The sequence below is a fragment of the Hetaerina americana genome, unplaced genomic scaffold (assembly GCF_022747635.1).
Source record: "Hetaerina americana unplaced genomic scaffold, ioHetAmer1.1.p SCAF_11, whole genome shotgun sequence".
Taxonomy (NCBI): Eukaryota; Metazoa; Arthropoda; class Insecta; order Odonata; family Calopterygidae; genus Hetaerina; species Hetaerina americana.
The window spans coordinates 643,945-667,012 of NW_027286181.1; the positions used below are offsets into that span (position 1 = coordinate 643,945).

Here is a 23,068-nt window from a genome sequence, read left to right on the forward strand (position 1 = left end):
CGTTCCCGGAATAACCACCGTGTGGCGCTCCCATCGTTCCGTATTTGAGTTCTGTTTTTTTTGTTAAATTGGTACATCTGTTGTTGATATTCCCTTTAAATCTTAGTGTCATAACTTGACATTTGCAAAAGTTACGTAGGCAAGAGTACATCTATCTCTGTGTGTGTTGGCGATTTTTTAAAATTGCAGAAATGGATTTAAATTTGCAACAACGAACTTGTATTAAATTTTGCGTAAAAAACGGATTTAGTGGCGCACGGACGTTGGAAATGTTGGAAAAGTGTTTCGGCAACGATTCTCTAAAAAAAACGGTCGTTTACCAGTGGCACGAGCGGTTCAGAAGTGGTCGTGAGTCAATCGAAGATGATGAACGCAGTGGCAGACCATCGACATCGAAAGTCGGTGAAAAAATTGATAAAGTAAAAGAAATGTTGGTCAATAACCGCAAATTAACCATCAGAGAAATAGCGGAGGACTTGAACATTGCCTATGGATCCGCCCAAGACATTGTGGTTAATGATTTGGGTTTCCGTCGTGTAGCAGCAAAGTTGGTTCCAAAAGACCTCAATTTCATGCAAAAAAGAGACCGTGTTGACGTCGCAAAAGACATGATTTGCGAGACTGAATCCGATCCCACATTCATCAAAAGGATCATTACTGGAGACGAGACGTGGGTTTATGAGTACGACACGCAATCCAGACATCAGGCAAGTGAATGGCGTTCACCAAATGAGCCGAGACCAAAAAAACCACGTCGTTTTCAGTCAAAAAAGAAGGCAATGCTGACGGTTTTCATGGATTACAACGGTGTAGTGCATCATGAATTTTTGCCAGAAGGCCAGACAGTAAACAAAGAGTATTATTTGGGCGTTATGAGACGTTTGCGTGAAGCAATTCGCCGAAAGAGACCAGAAATGTGGGCAGAAAACTCGTGGATTTTGCACCATGATAACGCACCGTCGCACAGTGCTATCATTATTCGTAATTTTTTGACGAAAAATGCAACAAATACCATCCAACAGCCACCGAATTCACCTGATTTGGCTCCCTGTGACTTCTTTCTGTTCAATCGAGTTAAAAAACCATTACGGGGAACGCGTTTTAGCAGCCGAGAGGAAGTAATGGAAAAATCGCAGGAAGCACTGATGGACATACCGAAAACCGACCGTAACTTTTGCAAATGTCAAGTTATGACACTAAGATTTAAAGGGAATATCAACAACAGATGTACCAATTTAACAAAAAAACAGAACTCAAATCGGAACGATGGGAGCGCCACACGGTGGTTATTCCGGGAACTTTTTGATCAAGGTAGTATTTTGAAATCAATTAAATTATATGATTGATTTCGCGCTTTTCTAGAATTGTTTTACAACTGATGACGAGTCATACTGCCATAAAAATAAGACACCAACCATAACACATCGTTTCTCCGACAAAAATATGAAGGGCTGCAAAACCTCTCTAAATACTCGCAATGTCCCCTGAAAATGTTTTTTCTATATTTACTGGGTTGGGTCTAAACACATAATTACGGGATTTAAATAGAACTGCGGACAAGACCCTTAATAAACACTCAAATTTATTTTTAATAACTTTCCCCTTTCTGAAACCGCACTAATGCTAATAATATATGCTAATGGAGATGTAGGCTGAGTGAGGGGTAGGGTATTTATATGTATTGTGTAATTACCCGTTCTCCGGTGTCTTCCCTGACAAATTTACGTCAATCAAGCTTTAACTGTTACTGTATTTGAATCATTCGCGAGATGATGACAAAGTTACTGAGCATTTGAGTACCTACTGGGCTACTTAATGCATGGTGTGGAATAAATTTGGAAATAAAGTCAATTAAGAAGCATAGGAGGCCAGATGGGTCCAGATGAATCAAACAAAAAAAGACGTATTCACCCCTGCCACACACCCCAGCGGTGCCCTTGCAGCCCACTAAAATACGTGATAGTGCCAACCAAGCGACACAGATGTCATCTGGTAAGTTTATAAATCCGATGGCATAAATAGTGGATATAAAAAACCATCAACCGTAAAATACGTTGCATACATGTAAACTCCACGCTTACAGAAAACCGCTCACATCCACGCGTCGTAGCGACTTTCAGCCGGCTCACCACACGAACAGACGACGCTTGTATACGGTTTACACCAACACATCCCAAAATAAACTTTATAATGCTAACTGAATTGCTCGCGAAGTAATGAACCTTCAAAATTTCAATTCATAGATATGTAATATAAAATATATTCGAGATAATATTTAAAATACATATTACTGAAGTAAATAATTATAGAACTTAGAAATGGGAAATCAAACACATTCGAAGAAACTACGGATGCGACACTATTTGCATGCTGAATATTACGACAATTATTGGTTTGCACCTAAATTCTATCAACAAAAACTAGTCGTTTAAGATATTTACAGTTTGTAAGGGCACTTTCAATATAATCCAAACAAAAACTGAGCAACAAAATCACAGAGCTCCTTCGTCCAATCATTCAGCCTGTTCTACGGGAAATTTGATTGTCCTTAGGAGAAAAAAATCACGAAAGGATTCAGTAATTTATCTCGAAAGTGTGATGCAAAATACGCGCGAACGGCGCAGTCTTGCCGAGCTTCTGAAGCAGCATCGGAAAGGGTCGAAGGCCCTGCATCACAACACCTTAAGCACACCGTCCGTGCCTGGGGGGTGAGAAGCGGGTAAGGGAAGCGAATAGGTTCGAGTGAACACACAACAGAAGGGACGTGGGCACGTGCAGCTAGCCTAATGGTGGGAGTGTCCTCGGGGATGGGTTTCAGCAGGTAACCAGGCCCTAAAAATCGAGGGGGAAGGGGTGGGGCAAGATTTAAAGGGACACAAACGCAAGGTGCCCATCCCACCCCTAAGGGGGTGGTGGTTCCTCCACATCGGCACGGCTTCAGGGGCGCTAAGCGATCATACGAATTTTCGGGCGAAGGGGAAATTATTCGGAAACTTAATAAAAACTATCGCACGTTACAAAAAGCGAATTGTATTGCAGCGGGTGTTACAATGGTTCATGTTTACATTACGAAAGATACAGAATCACCGTATGATTTTCTATCACTTCATAGCATACCTACAATTGTCACCGCCCTTCAAGCATTTTAACCACCAATATCGTCGACCGAAAACATACTAAAATATAACCAGTTTAACTCGCATCCGTATTTAATATTTCTAAAAGAATATCTTACACATTAACTGCCAAGCCTCGTATTGATTGGGGCAAAACATGAGCACTGCTGTAATCCGAAATTTTCTCCAATATTACATCGATGAATTCTCAAAGTTTCACAATGACGCAGTACATAGAAATATGTAAGAGATCACAATAGGCAAGCTCGCCACAAAATAATATTCAGGTCCACAAAACACTATCTTTACCAATATCAATCATATCAGGAGAGGCTATCGATGATACATTCCACCAAAGCATTTGTAATCTCAAAATTTCGTACTCACTTTGTAAACCTGACCGTACGTTCCATTTCCGACAACTTCTATCAACTCGAAGATACCCGCAGGATCCTGTAATAAGATGAATGCAATGTCTTCAGTTTACTCATCCATGTGAAATAAATGATTTTGAGTAGTTATGCAACTAATACACGAATATCCTTGACAAGATTTTCATGTCACAGCATGATAAAATGTTTATGTATAGGCACTGCTATCATTCCTCCATCTCAAATGAAATCAAAATATTTACGATGACAGAGCTATGAGGTAGTAGAAGTACATTGACACTCAAATCGTAAACATAAGCATAAATTGAAGTAAGTGACACTAAACTCAAATCTTAAGGATAGAAACGCATGAATACTCAAAATTAAACAAAATTGACGGTCATTATCAAGGTGCATGGTAAGCCGAATGAATCATGTCACCTTGCTGCCCAAGGCAGACCAACTCAGATTGGCGATAAAACAAGTTTATATCCATTACAAAACGCTGCCACCAAAAAACAGAAACCAGAGAAGTTGAACCCTATCTATCATTAAGAAGATCCTTCAAATGACTCACCTTAAGAGCGTTTAAATCAATGTCGTCCAAGGAGCAATTTACACTAGGAGCGAGATGTTGCGCCATCTTGTTTCTCGACTGAACAAAACACTGAAGAGCAGGCCGTTTTCCACCTACTCCACAAACAGAGGAAGAACTACTTACGGGAAAAGTACAGGGATTTTAAAAAGCCCTTTGCTTTTCCGCTACCTAATTAAACAAAGCATTATCCACAGGTAGACACACAACAAATTATTCGGGCGAGAGCAGAACCCGACTGACCAAAACCTCACAACGCTCGAAGCGTGACGTCATTATTAGTACAGCGACACATTGGTGAATTGTGGAACTTCAACGACAGTGTGATTGCATGAGGAAACTCGAGGCGACTAAAGTGACATCAAACGGAATTTATTTAAAGCATTCGGGTTTTACAAGCATCGCAGTTCAAATCGTTTAAATAATTACAAAGTAGTGCTGGAGAGTAGAATTTTTGGGATTCATCTTTGGGACTTAAATCAGATGGCAATAGAATGAATTTACAAATTAAGTGAGATGGAAGCAATCAAAGCTCTGTAATACAAAAATCGATGCTTGTGCAGAGTTTGACGTAGTCACGTCCCAGTAGTTGGGTGAAATATTTTCTCCAGATATGAAATTACATATCGTAGAAGGGAATGACTCAACGTGGCATACCTGACAGTCTCCTCTATTACCTTGGCGTAAATCAATATAACTCTATGGTATTGCATATGAAAATGCCTTCACCACAGATTTATCTAAGTAGGGATGGGGGATAACTGATAAATTCGGTCACTAGAACCCGAACATTTGGGGTGGGAAGTCACTAAACTGACCAGCAAGACTTCAAATTCCTATGGTCAGGCCTCAGGGGTAAATATCATTGGTACGATCATGTGGCTCCTGGTGATTCCGAATTGGTGGTGGACCTTAAATTTGACCTGAAAGCCGTAAAACGAATAACCGGAAAGAAAAGCAGTCAAGAGTCACGCCCAAGGAATAGAAATCATGGCAACTATGGAGAATTCAATAGGCCCTGATTATTCATATTTACGAAAGGTGGAGGCTCATCTTGGAGCGAAGAATGTTGGGAGGCAAATTAAAATCCTTTTTAAGTGAATGAGCATGTTGTTGTGGATTATTTTATAGGACCTAAAATCGACCCTTCACACCAGTGCACAGCTTTGTAGCCGCTGCTGAAGAGAAAACACAGCAGGTCTCAACACCCAGATATAGTCAATTGATTTAGTTTCACAGTTAATTTACATTGATTTTAGTGTTTCCAGTTTTCCCTTGCTACTACAAATACTTTTTAACATAATTTTTAATTTTTTATGCAAACGCTCTTTTCATCAGATTTTGTTAATTTAGTCTTCAAAACTGTTTCAGTTAAATTAAGGAATGCCTTTTATATTCAAAATTAAGACAATGAAGTTCCTATTTCTTCTAAAATATCACCTCCTGCATTTGATATGCCCTAACTACAGGAAAATGCTTCCATGTCTGCCAGATATGCATAGCTAATATACTTATTAAAGGAAGGAAATAATTACCATTCAATGGAAAATATTTAATGGCATTAAAAAAATGATAATTTTGATGCAAAATAGTCATTTTATATTATTAGTATTCTGCTATTTAAGGAAGTTTTAAGGATGGACAAAGACTGAAAAATGATGAATTTCTTTGCCTCTCCTAATAAAACACCACCTGGCATTGCAACAGACTCTATTCCATTCTGCATAATACCTTCCTCCATTTGGATCATGAATTCAATGAAAAATTCCATAAATAGAAGCAAGATCTAGCAAACTCAAGAACTCCTTTACATAGAAAACATTTGATACTAACTCTAGGGTTATAGCCTGCACAAATGCCACTTGGCACCTGAAATGCCTAAGAAATAAATATTTCCACTCATATGCATACATTTCATATTGATCATATCTGTTTTCTTGGAAAATCCCTTTCTGCATGACCAAGTAGGAATGAAATAACATCTAATGTTCTTTTTTCTTATAGGTTATATCAAGAATTCTATTGTTACTCTTAGTAGTAGTTTTTAGGGGAGGCGACCGATAGCTAAGGTCATTTGCGCCATAGGGGATGGACAGGAAAGGATGAAGGCTGGAGAGAAACCTGGCGTCGGCATTAGCCTACTCTTTACGAAAGGCACCAAGGGGTCCACAGCTTAACGTCCCATCTGAGGGACGGCGTGCTCACTCAAAGTGCCCTCTACAAAGCACCTTAAGTAGAGATCGAGATACCTCTGAAAAATATTCAACACCGCCGGGATTTGAACCCGGGCCCTCTGGGTAGAAAGCCCACAATACATTAGCCCCTCCACCATCTCAATCCTCTGGTTTCTCATACAGCTGGTTGATATTCATTTGTATCCCCTCATTAATGTAGCAAAAAACTTTTGCAGCGGGTCAAATTAACATTTGTTTCAAAACAAGTTCACCACTCACATGGATATGAGTGTGTGTACCACCTTGCATGTCATTTTCATGGATTTGGTGAGCATGTTTTTTTATTCCATTACCCTCATTCTCCCTCATCCCTTCCAACTGGTGCAAGCACTCCCTGCTGCTCACCTTTTTACTACTATTTCATGCATGTGTGTAGATGTAGGGAAATGCTCTCCCCTCTCTAACAATCTTCATAATCCCATCACCTATCGAAATTGCATCCATTTTTCCAGCCTCCTTTGGGTTTCTCCAAACTAACCCCTCTCCTCCCCCACCACACCTAGCACTTCCTCATTTGCTTTCCTTTCTGCCCATTTAACATTTTCCATCACTTTCAAAAGCCCAAATTTCAACAGCACCATAGTCATAGTCATACCAATTTTCATTGAAAAGTTATTGCATTGTTTAAACTCACCATATTGAGGAAAGGAGAAAAAAGAAGATTATATTCATCAGGGAGAAGTGGCTTTCTATATTTTTACAGAAATATTACATTACATCATTGACAAATGAAGTGAAATAGCTAGATTATAACTGAATCTTAGAACACATTAAGAAGTAATTGTATCTGTTGTGTAGTAAGACTTGCATGATGTGACTAAGTCAGAGTGTAAATCAATAAATTTCAAGAAACTGCGGTAGATGCCGCAACAGTAACTTTTAGCAGAGTCATCCGCTAATATGCATTTCAATGCAACTATTTCAGAATTTAAAAATCATCAGTCAAGGCGAATGATTTTTACACTCTGAAATTGTTGCATTTATATGAATCAACAAACATAAATGTATCTAAGAGTACAATAAAGATGCAGTGGTGCAGCTAAATCATTGAAATACTTTGTGGTTTGAATACTATGTACTTCCTCCTTAGCTCCACAGGTACATAAATGAATTGAACTAAAAATAGACCACATTAATACACATATTTATGGCAACTGGCCATTTTGAGCATTTTTTAGGTTCATACATGTACATCAGAACCCTTACAATAGATTGTTTTTCACATTATCTGATATGTGAGAGTACATCGTTGTATTCCTCAACAGACACAAATCTGAGGCAGCTGAAGACCTTTAAGCTTCTGTGAAACAAAACACCTTACTTCGGTGATATGTAATGACATGTGTTAGTAATAATGTACTTGCATCGCGTTTCTTCTCTATAAAAGACCCTCCATTATTGCAGCTGCACTTCTGTTGAAGTGCATGACTAGAAGGTAAGTTCCCAGGCAGCATTAAACCTTGGATGTTTTGGGGCCAATAAATTTTGAATATCAAGAACATTGGCCAGTGATCCAGGGAACTAGTATCTGGTGAGTGTTGGGACAATATTATGACAAACTACATTGACTGGCAATGGAAAGTCAACAACCAGCCATCTGCAGTCAGAATTGGATACCAATTTAGTCACTTTGTCCAACAACCCACTTTTTCCTGACATTTACAGATTCTGGATATGGTAGATGTACGTACTGCTTCCAGTAAACTAGTCTTTGGGCTGATTGTAAAAGTTTTGCATATATTTTGTATGTCTTCCTCGACTGAATTGGAGTGATGTTTAAAAAACTGTGAGTTCCTAAATATTGGGTGGGTGAAAGTTCGTAATTTATAATAAATTTTTCACATGTTTTGAAATTGAGTGATTGCAAAGTATGGATGAAGTGAAATATGAGTGATACCTACTACAATGATTATTTATAATTATCACAAACATTAAAGTAATCATGGCAAAGTACAATCATTGTCTTTGACCTCGCAGCTTAACGCAAACATCATGACAGCTTATGTGAATTTATATTTGGCCAATCTTGGAAGGCAGCATTGGCCCTAGCTAGCAAAGCAGCTACCTAGCAAGCATTGTCATTTCAAAATTGGGTTAATATTGGCACATTGGGTTAATGCCATTTGCCATTAAGAGTGCACTTAGAGAGTTTTTCTGCCTGGGCATTGGTGGTCGCAAAGCTTACTCATTTTCCTGCTGCTTGATGGCATCAATAATGATGTTTAATTGTGTGCCACTTGCATTCTGCCTGGTTTAACAAAATACCAGGGAAAATAGGTTTATGACCGTTTTTAGGATAAGCACTATAAATCTACTGGCAGCAAAATAATTATGTAATGTTGAGCATAGGAATGATTAAACATTATCTTCTTTGAAATATAATAACATTTGCACTTTGGAGATCAGGTTTTCCTACTTCGATTTCCCTCTTTTGTCCATCAGTCTTTTAACCTCTTTATCACCTTTGCCATTGGTTAGTAAATGAGGACTTCTTAGTGTTCAATACAGAATTGTTGAAAGTCTGCAAGAAGGGGGAGTTGGGTGTGGGGCAGTTGAATCTGTGGAAAATGGGCTTGAGGTGAGTTGACTTCTTTCCTGGTTCCTCCAGGAGATTGTTCCAGAGCAGATTGGCAGCTGCAAAAAAGGACAGCCACTGTTAGCGATGTACATAGCGAGTAACACAGTATTTTCTCTGGAGATAATGTGCAATAAGGTACAGAAATTATTCTGCTCAGATATATTTGAAATTCATCCATCGGTATTATTTCAAAAAAATTTAATTCGTACAAATATTTTTTGTAAAAGAAATCAATCACTGTTTGTATTCTTTAAATTAAAAAATTAATCTTTCTTCAATTTTTCAAAATGACAAAGACACTTTGAGACAAGATGACTAAACCTGTCTTGGAGAATTGATTTTTTGTTGCAAACAACCAAGAAATCCCTGAAAAGTTTCACTTTCTATATTTTTATGCTGTTTTTCCAAACAGAAAGTCATTCCATAGGAAACATGTTGAATCCCACTCATGAGCTTAATTTTATGATTTCTGTGGGGAGAACTTTGATTGAGTACGACGTCCGTTGGATAGGACGTTAAACTGTAGACCTCTTGGCGCCTACCGACAAGAGAGGGTAGGCTAATGCCGACGCCGGATTTCTCTCCACCCTTCATCCTTTCCCATCCATCCCTAATGGCGCAAATTACCTTAGCTGTCAGTCGCCTCTGCTAAATATTACTTCTACTTGAATCAAGGCAGAGAAATCCATGATATGTATTATTCTCACCACAATTTTATTCCCACAAAAAATCATTCAATTCGGTGCAAAGGTTTACTCTCTCTCTCTTTTACACAAACTACAAATGTGAAAATAATATGATTAAACATGTTTTTTGTTACCATATTTATGGAATTTCATGAGGTTGTCAAATTCCCAGTTTCAGCTCCACAGGCAAAAGAAGGGAAGAAGGTAAATCTCTTTGATTAATTCTTAATTGTTAAAAAAAATCAAATAGGATCAATAATAATGGTTCTTGATTCACTAGGCTGGAAGGGTGCAAAACACTGAAATTTGAATGTGCACAGGTGCGCAAGTGGTGGAGTTTCGCTGTGCCCTGAATTCAGTAAACCCCCTCCCCCCTTCCCATGCCTTCCCAATGAGGGCACTCGATGAAATAAGTCATCTCAGTGTTAGCTGAGAAAAAAGGCTCAGAGCACATCTCTTTCTGCATTCAAACATTGATCTGTTCATGAAAGAGCAAATGCAAACTATCAGTTGTCACACGTATCCCCTGTTCACTCAATCCAGAGAGGATTTTGAAATTTCACTCGAAAAAAATACCTACATAGGTCAAAGTGCGCATAATTTTGTGGAGAAACTACTTTCATTTCATAACAAGTAATATCATTCTTCGTAAACTAAATGAATAGGTGATGCATTGTTCAAAAACAATATCAGGATGGCCCAAAGATACACTTGGGCTCATGAGAGAAACGTCATGCATGGTGAGTATTGCCTTCTTGTTCACACGCTTGTCAAATGGTGTATGCATTCAGTTCATTCCTACTCCTACCTCTGGTCATTCTGATAATTTCCTGGAAAATATAGAAACTGAGAGAGATAGCAATAAGAACACAGATAGGTAATTCTGAAAGTAGGGAATTACCCTTGGGCCAAATAGCTAGCAATTACATTTTCTTGGCTTTGTATTAAAATCCTACCCTCTACACTACACATTGATGATACCAAGGCTGCTGGGGGTGCATGACGACAATCTTTAATTATCTGTTGCGGGGAATTATCAAATTATCTTAAAAGTAATTGGAAATATCAACATGGTCTTTCCAGCCAAATATTTGGGTGCTTAATCTTGTATTTTTAAGATCACAAATCTGCACAAGGGAAGATCAAGATTTTAATTTATCTGTCTACTTCCATGAATTATTCAGGTAATCTAATGACAGCAAGACAGTGTGAGTACATAATAAGTCCCTTGGTATCAGCATGTAATTAGACGGCTATTTGCCTCAATAAAAGTTTTGCTTTGATTCTGCTTGGGTCCAGAGATCATTTACTCATGCCGGGTGTTTAAAATTACCATAGGCTTCTGAGCCAAATTTACTTAACAATATATAAAAGATGATTCCCATAGAGCTGGTGTTCAAGCCATCCATACATTCCTAGTTTTCTTGCCCTAGAGTTTAGCCTCTGCTTTTAATGCATTTGAATCCAAAAAGCAACTCCAAATTAAATGTTAACTTGTAATCAAAAGCAGTTGCTGAGTCTGGGTCTCCCAAGAAATGAAATCATACAGGTATCCCAAGACTGCTCCAACTGGTCAACGTGCCCACTCATTCATAAGAATGCAATCCCTGGCATGTTGCTGAAATACTTGAATTGATGAATACAGCAAATGAGTGAAAAAAATAGAATGGGACCAAATATAATTTTTTCTATGCATATCATACAAAATTTGAATTTGGCAGCATGAAAAATGGACATTTATGTATACATCTGGTTGCTTGACATTTCAATGGATGTACATGCATTAAGGGTAAAGGCATCAAAGCATCATCAACGTGGGTTGAGGTTTGGCTGTTAAGTTTCATGCTGTTGGGATGGAGGCGGTATAATATTTAGAGTTGAGTGAAGTTATTACCTCTGGCGTGGAGCTTCTGAGAAAAGTGGAAACAATCGATAGCAAGGAATGAGTAGTCAGTGAATTTCCTTCCATTGCTTCCAATTTTGTACGGAAACTCAAAGTTCAAAAATGTGGGCTGGAATTCAACTGTAAAGTCTTCGCGTTTGGAGTAGCGTCCACTGGCAATCTGTCATGAAAAAATTAGAGAATTAATCAAAATATTACACATTTGATGATTAAAGATAGCCAAAACTTGCTCGGACTTACTTGCATAGTTTATCATCAACTTTAAAAAAATCAACACATTGCAGGAATAGAAAATGAAATTTAATCACTTGTTAACTACGAGAAAAAATTTGATCTTTTAACTTCTCCTTCCCGAACATTATTGTTTAGCACTGAAATATCATAGAACAATTGCAAAATTGACCAAGGAATAATGTCAAATTTATTGTATGGCAGGAAAAATATCAATTTTCCCCTTGCCCTGCTAATGGCATCAAAATACCCTCAATATATTTTGCATATTAAATAAGGAATGTATGCTCTTAAACTTGGAGCATAATAATTCAAAATTAATTCCAGAATAACATGAAGTGATTAAAATTGAAACTTATATTTTCAGTCTTTTACTCATAACTTTCTTGTTAAATTAATATCATCTAATGGAAGAAAAACAATTCAAGCCAATTGGATGGCTTTAAATTCTTGCTATCCAAATTGGGCTAAGGTGGTAAACAAAAATGTATTACAATAATGTACAGAATTTACATTAAAAGCATTGAAAAGACAGTAATGTAAATATATGTATTGACAAATAAATGTATTGATATCTTAAGGAGGCAGGAAAAATGGATGAAGGGTTGATTGATCGGCAGTGGAATGTAGAAGAGTGTATTAGAAGGGAGAATGTTAGGCAAATGAGGAAAGGGCAGGAACATGATAGGGATGTTGGACGGGATGAAGGGAGGAAGGAACCACTCAGAGATGAAGAGGGAATTGATGTAGAGTAGCTTGCTGGATTGTGTTTTGTTTGTTAGCAGTCACAAAATATTTATTTAGTAGTTGTGTTGATGGATTTAAATTTGCTCATGGTTACACTAAAAATTACAGGCCACGGTAGTCCAGTGGGTAGAGTGTTGGACTGCTGACCGGAGGGTCCCGGGTTCGACTCCCAGGCAAGGCACTCTGGGCACCTGCAGCTCCACCCAAGCTTTGTGATTTTTCGGGTACCAGGTCTTCCTGGGAAACCATAACTGGCACAGGGAAAGGAACTGGCCCCCCTACCCTGATGTGTGAAATTTCACACGCCGTATAGGGCCTTCACCGACCAACAATCAAACCGACCTTCGGGTTGATTACTGTGTTTATGGTTTATACTAAAAATTATCAGCATTAAGTTGGATAAGTGGAAAAACAATAACTTAGGTGAATATCAGTTTGGATTTGGGAAAGAGAAGGACACAAATTATTATTTCAATTAGGCATTCAGCAGTGTAGATTCATACAAGTTAATGAAAGAATTGCAGAATGGAAGATGTCATTGCTGGACTAGTAACTTGTTCATGATACGCTCATGAATAATACTTCACGACTACAGGAAGTGTAGATAGAGAATAATAATGATGGGCAGGGTAGGGTATTGCAGAATATTTATTACCTTTTGATTGTGTATTATATGCCAAGGATATCATAATAGAGGTATGGAAGGTCTGGGCTTAGAATTGAAGTAGGGGAGAGCTAATTAAAGCAATTAGAACCCTAGGTTATGAAGCTTAAGTCAGGCAAGGATATCAATCATTGTTTAAAATGTGTGAAAGATAATTGTGCGATGTATAGGATGAAGAATAATCATAAGAAAACCAAGGTAATGGAGATTCTCAAAAATTGGATGGACCAGTTAAAGATTGAAGTAGGAGGAGTACATTAAAATTGGTAGAACATTCAACATATTTTGAAAGTAAATGGGTAAGTATAAATGGCATTAAGGAAAGAATTCTTGTAGATAAAGCAGAACTTAAAAATAAGGTCACTGGTGACAAGAAGCATGAAAAGATGCAAGGGAAAAGATCTGAAGAATCTGTAAAATGTAGCTTTGCAGTCACAACATTTGGTTTTCCTGGAGATTAGAACAGAGACTTTAGCAAGAGGAGAGGTGGCCTGAAATAAAAGAGGTGGTCTGAATGGATAAAAATTACACATTTGACATCATTGCACAAAATCCGCTCATCATTACCTTGAAGACCAACCAGAGACTGTATTGTGCGTTGAACACCTATTGCCATTCTGGAAAACAAAAATGAACTCTGCCCATCTACCAAGCGTTGAACAGTTTCACAGAGCCAGAAACATACCACAGGGTGGTTTACCCTGGTGATATCTAGCGTCCTCTACTGATCTGAATTTCTATCATTCCACTTTGAATGACAGCTGAGAGACAGAGAGGGAGGTGAGCAATGTTTCAGGTGCAAATGATCATCCTTCTACATACATTACAAAGTTAACTGAAACTTTGTGATTCTGCTGCAAAAGAATTTCATCCCATGGTGGATGGTATGAAATACAATTATGAGCTAGGGCAGAAGCTTGGATGGGACCAAATCAAGATGGGAGGAATCAAATAAAGATGGAAGAAAACCATTTCAAGGTGAAAGGTTTAAAGAGTGTTTCAAATGAATATTCTACACCAGAGTAAGTTAGCTGCACGGGTGGATTTTGGAACATATCAGATGAATGACATCCAACATCCTGGCTGATTCAGGGAATAAACTGAATCATCCAGGATTATACTCTGATTCATCATTTTTATCATAGGTACAGTCTAGCAATTAGAGGTGGGCTTTAAATAGCAGGTACCGTAAACCTACTGCGCATTTTCATATGCACCTGAAGTACCTCCCTGCTACCGTGCAACATGTTTAAGTGTAATCAACCTTTGCCACACCATATTTCCTTCATCAGCTCACAGTAATTTCTAACCTAGTCCATGCAAATATTCAGATTATTTTTCATTCTCCTCCAATCATAATCATTCAACATTATATCACAGCTTTCAGCCCACCACTGCCTCCTAATTTCCCCTCCATACATTTTTTGCAATCCTTGAATTTTTCCCCAAAATCTTCCCCTCTTCCATAAAAATATGCATCCTTGTTTCACACCATGTCTCATTCTTTCAACCCACTCACGCTTTCACTTGCCTTACTATTTTGATTGCTCACTCAACAACTGATCATTCACTCCATATTCTCCAAAAACCTTTCACAACAGTCCTCAATTAACTCTGTCATATACTATCTTCACATTAACCAATGGTCAATGAACTGACTTCTGCATAGCCATGTGATTCTTAAGTATTTGGTGAATTGTAAGCAGCTCAGGAGATGGCTTATATGGGTCAAATGTATTTGTAAGGTGTATTGATTGAAGATGTAAATATGTATATTTTAGTCTCTGTACACTAGGGTATTGCTATGATGAGAGCCTACAAGACTTACAGAGGCACTTAAATAGCTTCAGTGAGGAAAGGGGATAAAATTAAGGGTTAGAAAATTTTAAATATCGGTCAATGATGATCCCATTGAGAAAATTAGAAGTATCATTGTGTAACAAGTGTAAATTAGTGAAATAATTGGAGAAGTGAATGCCCATGCATATTGGAAGAATGTTTGAGAAAGATTGTAGGAAAGCTGAAGAGATTAAAAGCTATGCAAATTTTGGCAAAAAGGTAGTTGGTAGCGCATATCTTAATTGGAATGTATACATTAATTAATGTAAAGGGCAGCAACAATAGCAGTGCATATAGCTGTACTCCTCCCTAGTTTTCTGCACATTGCCAAAGCTCGGGCATGCTGGGATAGGCGTAAATAATAGGCTAAATGCAGTGTTTATGGGGCACTTGGGGGGAGCATTAGTAGTTAAGGCACAAGAAATGGGATAGGGAGACATATTGGGTTATGAAAGAATGTGGACTGGATGCAATGGCAATAGAGACAAGGGTGAAGTCAGTATGATCCTTGTTTATTAATGTTAAGAGAATAGGTAAGAGTCAAATACCCACAATGGATGCCCACATGAGAGAAGAGTAGATGGATTTAGAGGAAGGGGTGAATAAAAGGCCCTTGTGAACGTGGCCAAAGAGACTCTCTAGAGACAAGGAATATTAGAAATGTCAGGAACAGAATGCTATGCAGGGAACAATGTGTAATTGAGATTAAGGTGAAGGACAGAGTAGCATGAACGAAATTATTAGAAAGGAGTATGTTGACTCAAAAAATGAATCTAGACTTTGACTACCCATATTTTTTGTTTGTAAGTTCAGTCCTCTCTTCCCCTACCATATCTATTTCATTGAACAAGAATAAGACAGGGGAAGAAAACTCCAATGGCCGTAAAAATTAGTTGCCAATCTCTCGTCAGACCAATTGTTGTGTTGGTTTAACGGGAATCACGTCAGGGACCAACCACAACCTCTCGACCAGAATACCCTCTGTGGTGGTTTACGGGAAATTAATCCGCGTCAGGGACCAACACACAGCCACACGCACACTATCCTGACTGAAATCCTTCACGAGGCTGTGAGACCCTGTTAAAGAATTTCAGATGGAGATGGAATCCTTCACGAGGCTGTAGAGTAGACCCCGTTCAAGATTCCAGGATATTCTCAAGCACACGCTGTTGTTGTTAATCTTTCCAATAAAAGGTACCTACCTGACATACCAAAACGTCTCTGAGCAGTTTACATTCTATCTCATTATTTTATCCATAAGTATAGCTTAGTAAAAATAAAATCCATACATAATTTTCAAGATAATTACCAAATCTTGCTCAGCTTTCTGATAGCCCCTTGAAAGCTTATCTACATATTTAAACTTCTCAGCTTCGTTTGGTCCAAACAAACAGGGACACGATATTTTTCTTAATGTCTGGCATGCATCCTCGAGATTTGTAAGTTTGGCATATGCAGGAATATCTGCAATAAAAATAACTGCATAAGTATTACTGCAACAGGATCTTAGGTGTACAATGGCAATAACATGTATGCTGGGACACCCACCATATGTCAAGGTATCGACGAAGGAAATCAACAATTGAGAAGAAAACAGATATAATTCTTTTTCCATTATTATGGGAATTTTCATTGCTGTACACAAATATGAAGGAGCTTTCTTGCATGCCTCAATCTTGAAAAGTAAACATTCAAATAAACTGTGGGATATGCTGCAACAGTGACTTTTAACGGAGTCATCCGCTAATATAGGTACATTTCAATGCAACAATTTCAGATTGTGTCAATCATTCGCCTTGACCGGGATCCCAGTCAAGGCGATGGTTTTTACACTCTGAAATTGTTGCCTTGAAAAGTAGTTCTGTCTCCAAAAATGTTACAAGATCAAAATTAATTTTGCAAAAAATTTCAATATAAAGTGAATAATCCTTAATGTTTAGTATTTTCGATTTTGACTTTCCATTGAGGAACTATCAATGAGTTCTATCCAATTAATTTAATATTCGAGTGTACATGCAATATTATTATTCTGTAAACTCATATATTAATTGATAGGCCACCTAATGGAGTATTTCTCTTGAATTGGGCAAATTATCCCAAATAAGTATTTTAAATGACAAAGAAAAATTACCATTGTTCTAGTTAAAAGAGCTTGGAAAGAGAAGAAATCTTTTTGGGGCCAGCAGTTTTTGGAGAAATGACAGGCATCTTAAATCACATCTCACCTTGATGCCATTCAAATAAATAGGCCTCTTTAAAAGTCCTACCAATGCATTCTATGTGCATCATGGGCAGCACACTATTTATCCACTTTATTACACAAATGGGTCCTAGGAAAAATAATACATATATTTTGCAGAGTAAACTCTCACAAAGCGAGGATTCATAAGCTGTCAGTTTTGTACCTTTTCCAAACCAAATTTATCAAATGATATAATTCTTCCCACAATCAGTAAAGCAGAAGTGCTATTATTGAAAAGGTTTTAATACCAGGTTGTGGAGAATCATATCACTTCAGCTTCAAGAAACAAAAGCTTGAGGTAACAAAAGTTCCACTCGAAGGCAAAGTGTATAAAATGGGTACTTCATCTATCCAGAAATTTCATGTAAACAGTTCATCATATCACAAAACATGACTTTCAGTATAATTGTATTAACTTTCTAGGGTCAAGAGATTAATGTTACTCTCTCTCCACATTGCTATAAGAGAACCCACAAGCCGCTAAGATTAAATTGCTGAGTCTTCAGGCTGTGTCTCATGGACTCGATAGCTTTCCAAACCACCCTCTGATTGTGGTGCGAACAATATGTGCTTCACTCTTGGTTTACACTGTTTTGCCCTGTCCCAAATGCCCTCAATGGGAGATTTTTCCAATGAATTCAGTGCTCTTCTTAAGCTAAAGCCACTCAAAGCACTCCATTTTTTCTTACTTATGAAATAAATCATTGTGATTAATGTACCATCATTTAAAAATAGTTTAGCAACCCATAGAAAAATTAAAATTTGAATTAAGGGCTTCATTCCTTGGAATCATCAACAAGGAACCATGATTTGGTCATGAGTAATTTAAAAAAAAATTGATGGAGAATACAAATCTTGCATGAAAAAGCAGTTATCTTGGATCGCATTCACATTAAATATAATGAGAAATTAGGTCTATGATTTGAGATTAACAAAAAAAAAATTTTTCTCCAATTTATTTATTTTTCCAAATGCATGATATCACAATTGGCAACCATTGAGAGCAGTGCTGCCAACTTACCCTCGAATAAAGTAATATTCACTAAAACTATTTTTTAAGTTAGAATTTCGTATTTTTAGAAACATTGAGGATTTCTTGATAAATTTCTCAATGGAAAATGAGCAAATCTTTATGTTCCCTAATATCTTTTCATGATCATCTAACTTTTAGGCTTCATCAGTGTCAATAATGAATGTGGTGTGCATCTAAATTATGAACTTACATGGGGCTGAGATGAGATTCACAAATGTTCGTGGAAGGTGAGCATACAAGTAATCAATTGCCAATTCCAAATTCTTCCGGTGTGTCTCAGGAGTTTGACTTCGGTCAAAGCATTCGTCAGAACACATGTCATTTGTACCTATCCACACATTAATGAGCTGAAAAATTAAAATATATCATTACTTTAATTTATTTATAATTAATTAAAAATTTTATTTAAAGAGTTATTATTAAAGGTTGGCTATCATAAAAGCATATATCAATAACAGTTTCAGTCTTAACAAATGATTTAAGTAAATTATTATTATTATTAATGCAATAGATACAAGTTGATTATTTGGTTGGATGGTAACATGAGGTGGCAAAAATGAAGTGACACAAATATTATAGGAAATGTAAAATATACCCTGCAAATACACCTAAAAATTTATAAGACATAAACAACATACTCTTGAAAAAAATAAATCCATTTTTTCAGCCTAGTCAAAAACATCCCAGTTACTTGTCAAGGGCTCTAGGATACATTTGGATTGAGCATTCGTATATTCTATCCCATTATTCAAAAAGGAATATTTCCCTGAATCAGGAAAAACCATAGCAACTCAATCTTAAAACAATGGTCTACACAGAGGTCTGTGCATTCTCCCAAGATAAAGAGAGTTTTTCCAACCTTTCTGAAATATCTTTAGATCTCCAATGTAAAATTATTATACGTACTTCAGGCATTCTTTCTTCCTCCTAGATTTGAGTGATTCCCAGCCTAATTTTAAAAATATTTCCATGATCACTAGCCTTTCTTAGGAAATTTTCCATTGCAAATCTTGTGGCTATTCACTGAATTTTGTCCAATTGCATAATCTCCTAGGCAAGGTAAGGATCCTAAACCGCTGCCTCATATTCTTACATTGGTCTAACAAAAGTCGTAAAGGTGAAATATTTCCTTGAATATGAGCTTTTTCCCAGAGTTCTCATCACAAAGTGTAAAAATCTAAAAGCTCTAGTCGCAGTGCATTTGATATGTGGTACTCATTTTAGATCTGTGAAATGAACTAATCTTGCAGTTTCCACATGCATTTTTATTGTTAACAGCCATGATTTCATAGCAAGGCAGCATCTTCACCTGACATGGTGGCCTTGCTACCACATCAGGTGGTGGTGTGGTAGCAAGGCCACCATGACTCTGAACAATGAAAATGTACGCGGAGATCGCAAACCGAGTACTTTACTCCAACCATGAAGAATTTTTACAAATATTTGTCTGAGGCAGTATCATTTGTGACACATGGTTGAATAAATTTATCTTCTTAATCAAAAGAGGAATTATTTAAAAAATTGGTACAGGTAAAAGAATGAACATGAAAATAACACATTTGAATATGAACCAGATAGAGCAAAACAGGAATGTATATTTAAAATGTCTTCAAAGTTTATCGAAGCTATGTGTGTAGACGAACAAATAAAAATGCATGGCATGTACTTGACAAGATTCTTACATTTGGTTTTAGAAATCGGGAAAATGTTCAATTCGAATTAGAAAAAAGTTTCGCCACAATTACTGAATTCATTAGTGGTTTTTGGGATTTCAAAGGTTTGTCAGGGACGAACACGCCGCGTCATTCACAAGATACATGTCAGATATTAATCATCACAGAAAAAACACACCATCTCACCAAGCTTAGCTGGCGATGCAATATGGCTCATTGAAAAATCTGCTCCAGTCGCTATTCAACGCTGATGTAATGTACTCCATCAAGAGTATCAGAACTGCATCCCACGACTTGATAACGCTTTCACTTTTCTGCTTAGCACCCGCCGACATTTTGAACGAGCGGGCTTCGTATCGTATCAGTTCGTGCAGTTCCCGCCTTACCTTCCAGTGGCGCTGCATGTCCACTCGCGGGTCCTTGCTGATCCGCCGCACCAAGACCTTCGCTTCGTAGAGCAAGTCTTGGTCCATCGCCCCAGCCACGGCCACGTTGAACTGGGCGTTCCTGTTCTCCGATTTGCCGTCTCCCAAGGAGAACCCCACCAACTGCGGGTTGAACTCTTTCAGGATGTTGGGAAGGGTCAAGTACTGTCGCCAAGTCTTCTGCCCTCCTGCACGGAGGAATGGTTGACGAAGATTTTGTTAAGAAAAATGACCTCGACTACGCACTCTCAGGCAACAAAGTGTTCCAATGGGTTATGACCATCACGGAGAATTTTACATCGAGTGACGATTAATTCATGCGCATCTTCCCATTTCAATTATTAGATAAAATTCAGCATGGCGAAGAGAGGTTGGACACACTATGAAAAGTCTATAATAATTGAGGAAAATAATGACGAGACTTAGGAAAGGTATTTATGGTTCAAACTCCAGTTGGAATATCTGAGGTACAAGAAATCAATACTAAAGAAAATAACCTCGTCAAAAAATAATATAGAAATTTAATTGCCACAGAGAAGCTTAAGAATTATAATTTGACTTTCATTTGTTATTAGGTTCTCATCTTCTGTTATTAAAAATGCCAGGAATATGGTTTTCCCCTTAACGAAGGACAAGGATGCCACACATAAAAATTAAGCTTGTACATTTCATACATTATGCAGTACGTCATCGTTGAGGAGAAATCACCCAGGCCACGACAGTGGTTCTTTCAAAAGTAGTAATTCATACAGCTCACCATTGGCGTAATGCATGTCCCGTGATGGGGATTGAACGGAGGTAACGACAACCACATCAAAATAAGTTCGTTCTGAGTTGACAGCAATGTCATGCCCTGTTTCTCCAGCGAGAGAGGGAGAGACTCGACTTGTAGTTTCGTTCAACTTCCAGCGCCATGGGGTCGTGAGCGAAGAATATTTCGCGCTAACAGCTAACTTCTTATGCATTAAAGTCATTGTCCTCGACAAAAGCAGCAATCTTTGAGTTAATAGCTCTAATCATTGTAAAATATCCCGCTATCATTAAGCAACACTGGTTACATGCTTAGCTCTGGGTAAGTTCACACGTTAGAATTCGATGTGAACATCAAAGAAGGACATTTGAAGGATGGTTTCTTTAGAGGTACAACATTATTTATTGGAATCTCTTTCCGAACAAGCACGCCATGGAAATTGGGAATAAAAGTATGGAATGTACCTCGAATATATGTTGAGGACAAGGAAAGTAAAGTACTGGAGGAGATATCTGGTTCCAGTTGTCTTTCGATTTCAAGTACCACCATCCTACATTTGGCACTACTATGCTTGGGCGAAAGCAGCTAACCAGATGGACGTAAAACCTGCCCGCGCATGAAAGTGAATATAGTAGTGCTCTAGGTATCATCTGTGTGCATATTGCAAAAATTGTTCTTAATTCAAAAAACAGTAATTAGATATGTTCTTGGTGCTGCTTATAAGACATCAAGTAGGCCCTTATTCAAAAAATTAAATGTTCTTTCCATTCCATCTATGTACATATTTGCCATGTCTGTCTTCTTAAAAAATAATATCCATCTCTTTCACGCAAATAGTGATATTCACTCTAAGTATTCAGCTGGAAATCCTCACAACATCCGCAAAAGTTACCATAAATCAGGAATTCAATTTAAAAGCACAATGGCAATGGGTATTAGAATTAATAACAAATTACCACACTCATTGAAAACGAGTGATAAATTATGCAATTTTAAATTGAAACTCATAATTAAAGCTTTTAAAAATAGCTTCCATAGATTATTCGGACGAAAAAAGATATACTATATATCGCATTCAAGCTGCCGTATTTTTCGGCGCATAAGACGAGACTTTTCCTCAAAGAAGTTCATGAAAATCTCGTCGCGTCTTATGCGGTCCGTGTCAGCTTCCGTGTCAGGCCCGTGTCTTTAGGTTAAGGGTCACTGTTATCTTTTGTTTTCGGAGAACTCTCCAAGTATGTAAGATTGGGTGTTTTCCCGGCGCACGACTGTGTTGAAGTCTTCGTGGGGATTCCATCGGGTGGTCAAGGTGTCCACTGCCCGGACAGCTGACGCTCTGTCGCCGTGGGAAACCCGCGAAAACTTCACCGCACCCCAATGAAGAATAAATTACGGCAATAACGGCGTGATTCCCATAACCAGCTTAAAGAAAATATCCTATGGCTTAATACGTAAATTAAAACCACTCGTCCCCAAAGAAAACTAAAATTTTCTGTGATGGTTTGTGGGAGAAAAAACACCACGGCAGTGATCAACCCCAACCTCTCAACCAGAATACCCTTCTGTGGAGGTTTGCGGGAATGTTACTCCCTCACCCGTGACCAAATACAGACATACACACTCATTCAAAACTGATATCGTTCACAGGGTTAAAGGGACTCTATTAAGGATGCATGGGTTTATGAACAGATACACACTATCCGTGACTGTTTACAGGAATAAATTCCGCGCGAGGGACAAACACAGAGCTGACACACCCGCAAGCACTCAAGAAAACACTCTCTCACTCACATTCAAAAAGGGCACAACTCCTGGGAGAATATTACTCAAACTGAGAAAAGTCAAGGGTCAGCACAAAATCAGGGCAAGACGAGGGTGTGCGTCGGATGTGGTCGGTGTGATTCTCGTTTAATATAAATTAGTAAATATAAAATTGATGTGAAAATGAGAACCTTTTATTAGTAATCTCTCAAGTAAAAT

At 37.9% G+C, this 23,068-nt stretch overlaps 2 protein-coding genes across 3 annotated transcripts in view; both read right to left on the reverse strand.

Moving 5' to 3' along the window:
- msn (serine/threonine-protein kinase msn) overlaps positions 1–4,325 on the reverse strand; it is a 331,183-nt gene extending 326,858 nt beyond the window's left edge. For both annotated transcript variants that reach the window (XM_071599306.1, XM_071599305.1), the window contains exons 1-2: positions 4,065–4,325; positions 3,504–3,569 (exon numbers count right to left, since the gene is read on the reverse strand). In XM_071599306.1, the coding sequence (XP_071455407.1) occupies positions 3,504–3,569; positions 4,065–4,130 (132 nt within the window). In that variant the 5' untranslated portion in view covers positions 4,131–4,325. The remainder of the gene's footprint in view (positions 1–3,503; positions 3,570–4,064) is intronic.
- Positions 4,326–6,997: 2,672 nt separating this feature from the next.
- The window catches only part of LOC139700765 (phospholipase B1, membrane-associated-like), a 66,319-nt gene continuing 50,248 nt past the window's right edge, over positions 6,998–23,068 (reverse strand). The window contains exons 4-8 of the mRNA XM_071599187.1: positions 20,299–20,525; positions 18,430–18,586; positions 16,274–16,428; positions 11,475–11,643; positions 6,998–8,950 (exon numbers count right to left, since the gene is read on the reverse strand). Of these exons, the coding sequence (XP_071455288.1) occupies positions 8,775–8,950; positions 11,475–11,643; positions 16,274–16,428; positions 18,430–18,586; positions 20,299–20,525 (884 nt within the window). The 3' untranslated portion in view covers positions 6,998–8,774. The remainder of the gene's footprint in view (positions 8,951–11,474; positions 11,644–16,273; positions 16,429–18,429; positions 18,587–20,298; positions 20,526–23,068) is intronic.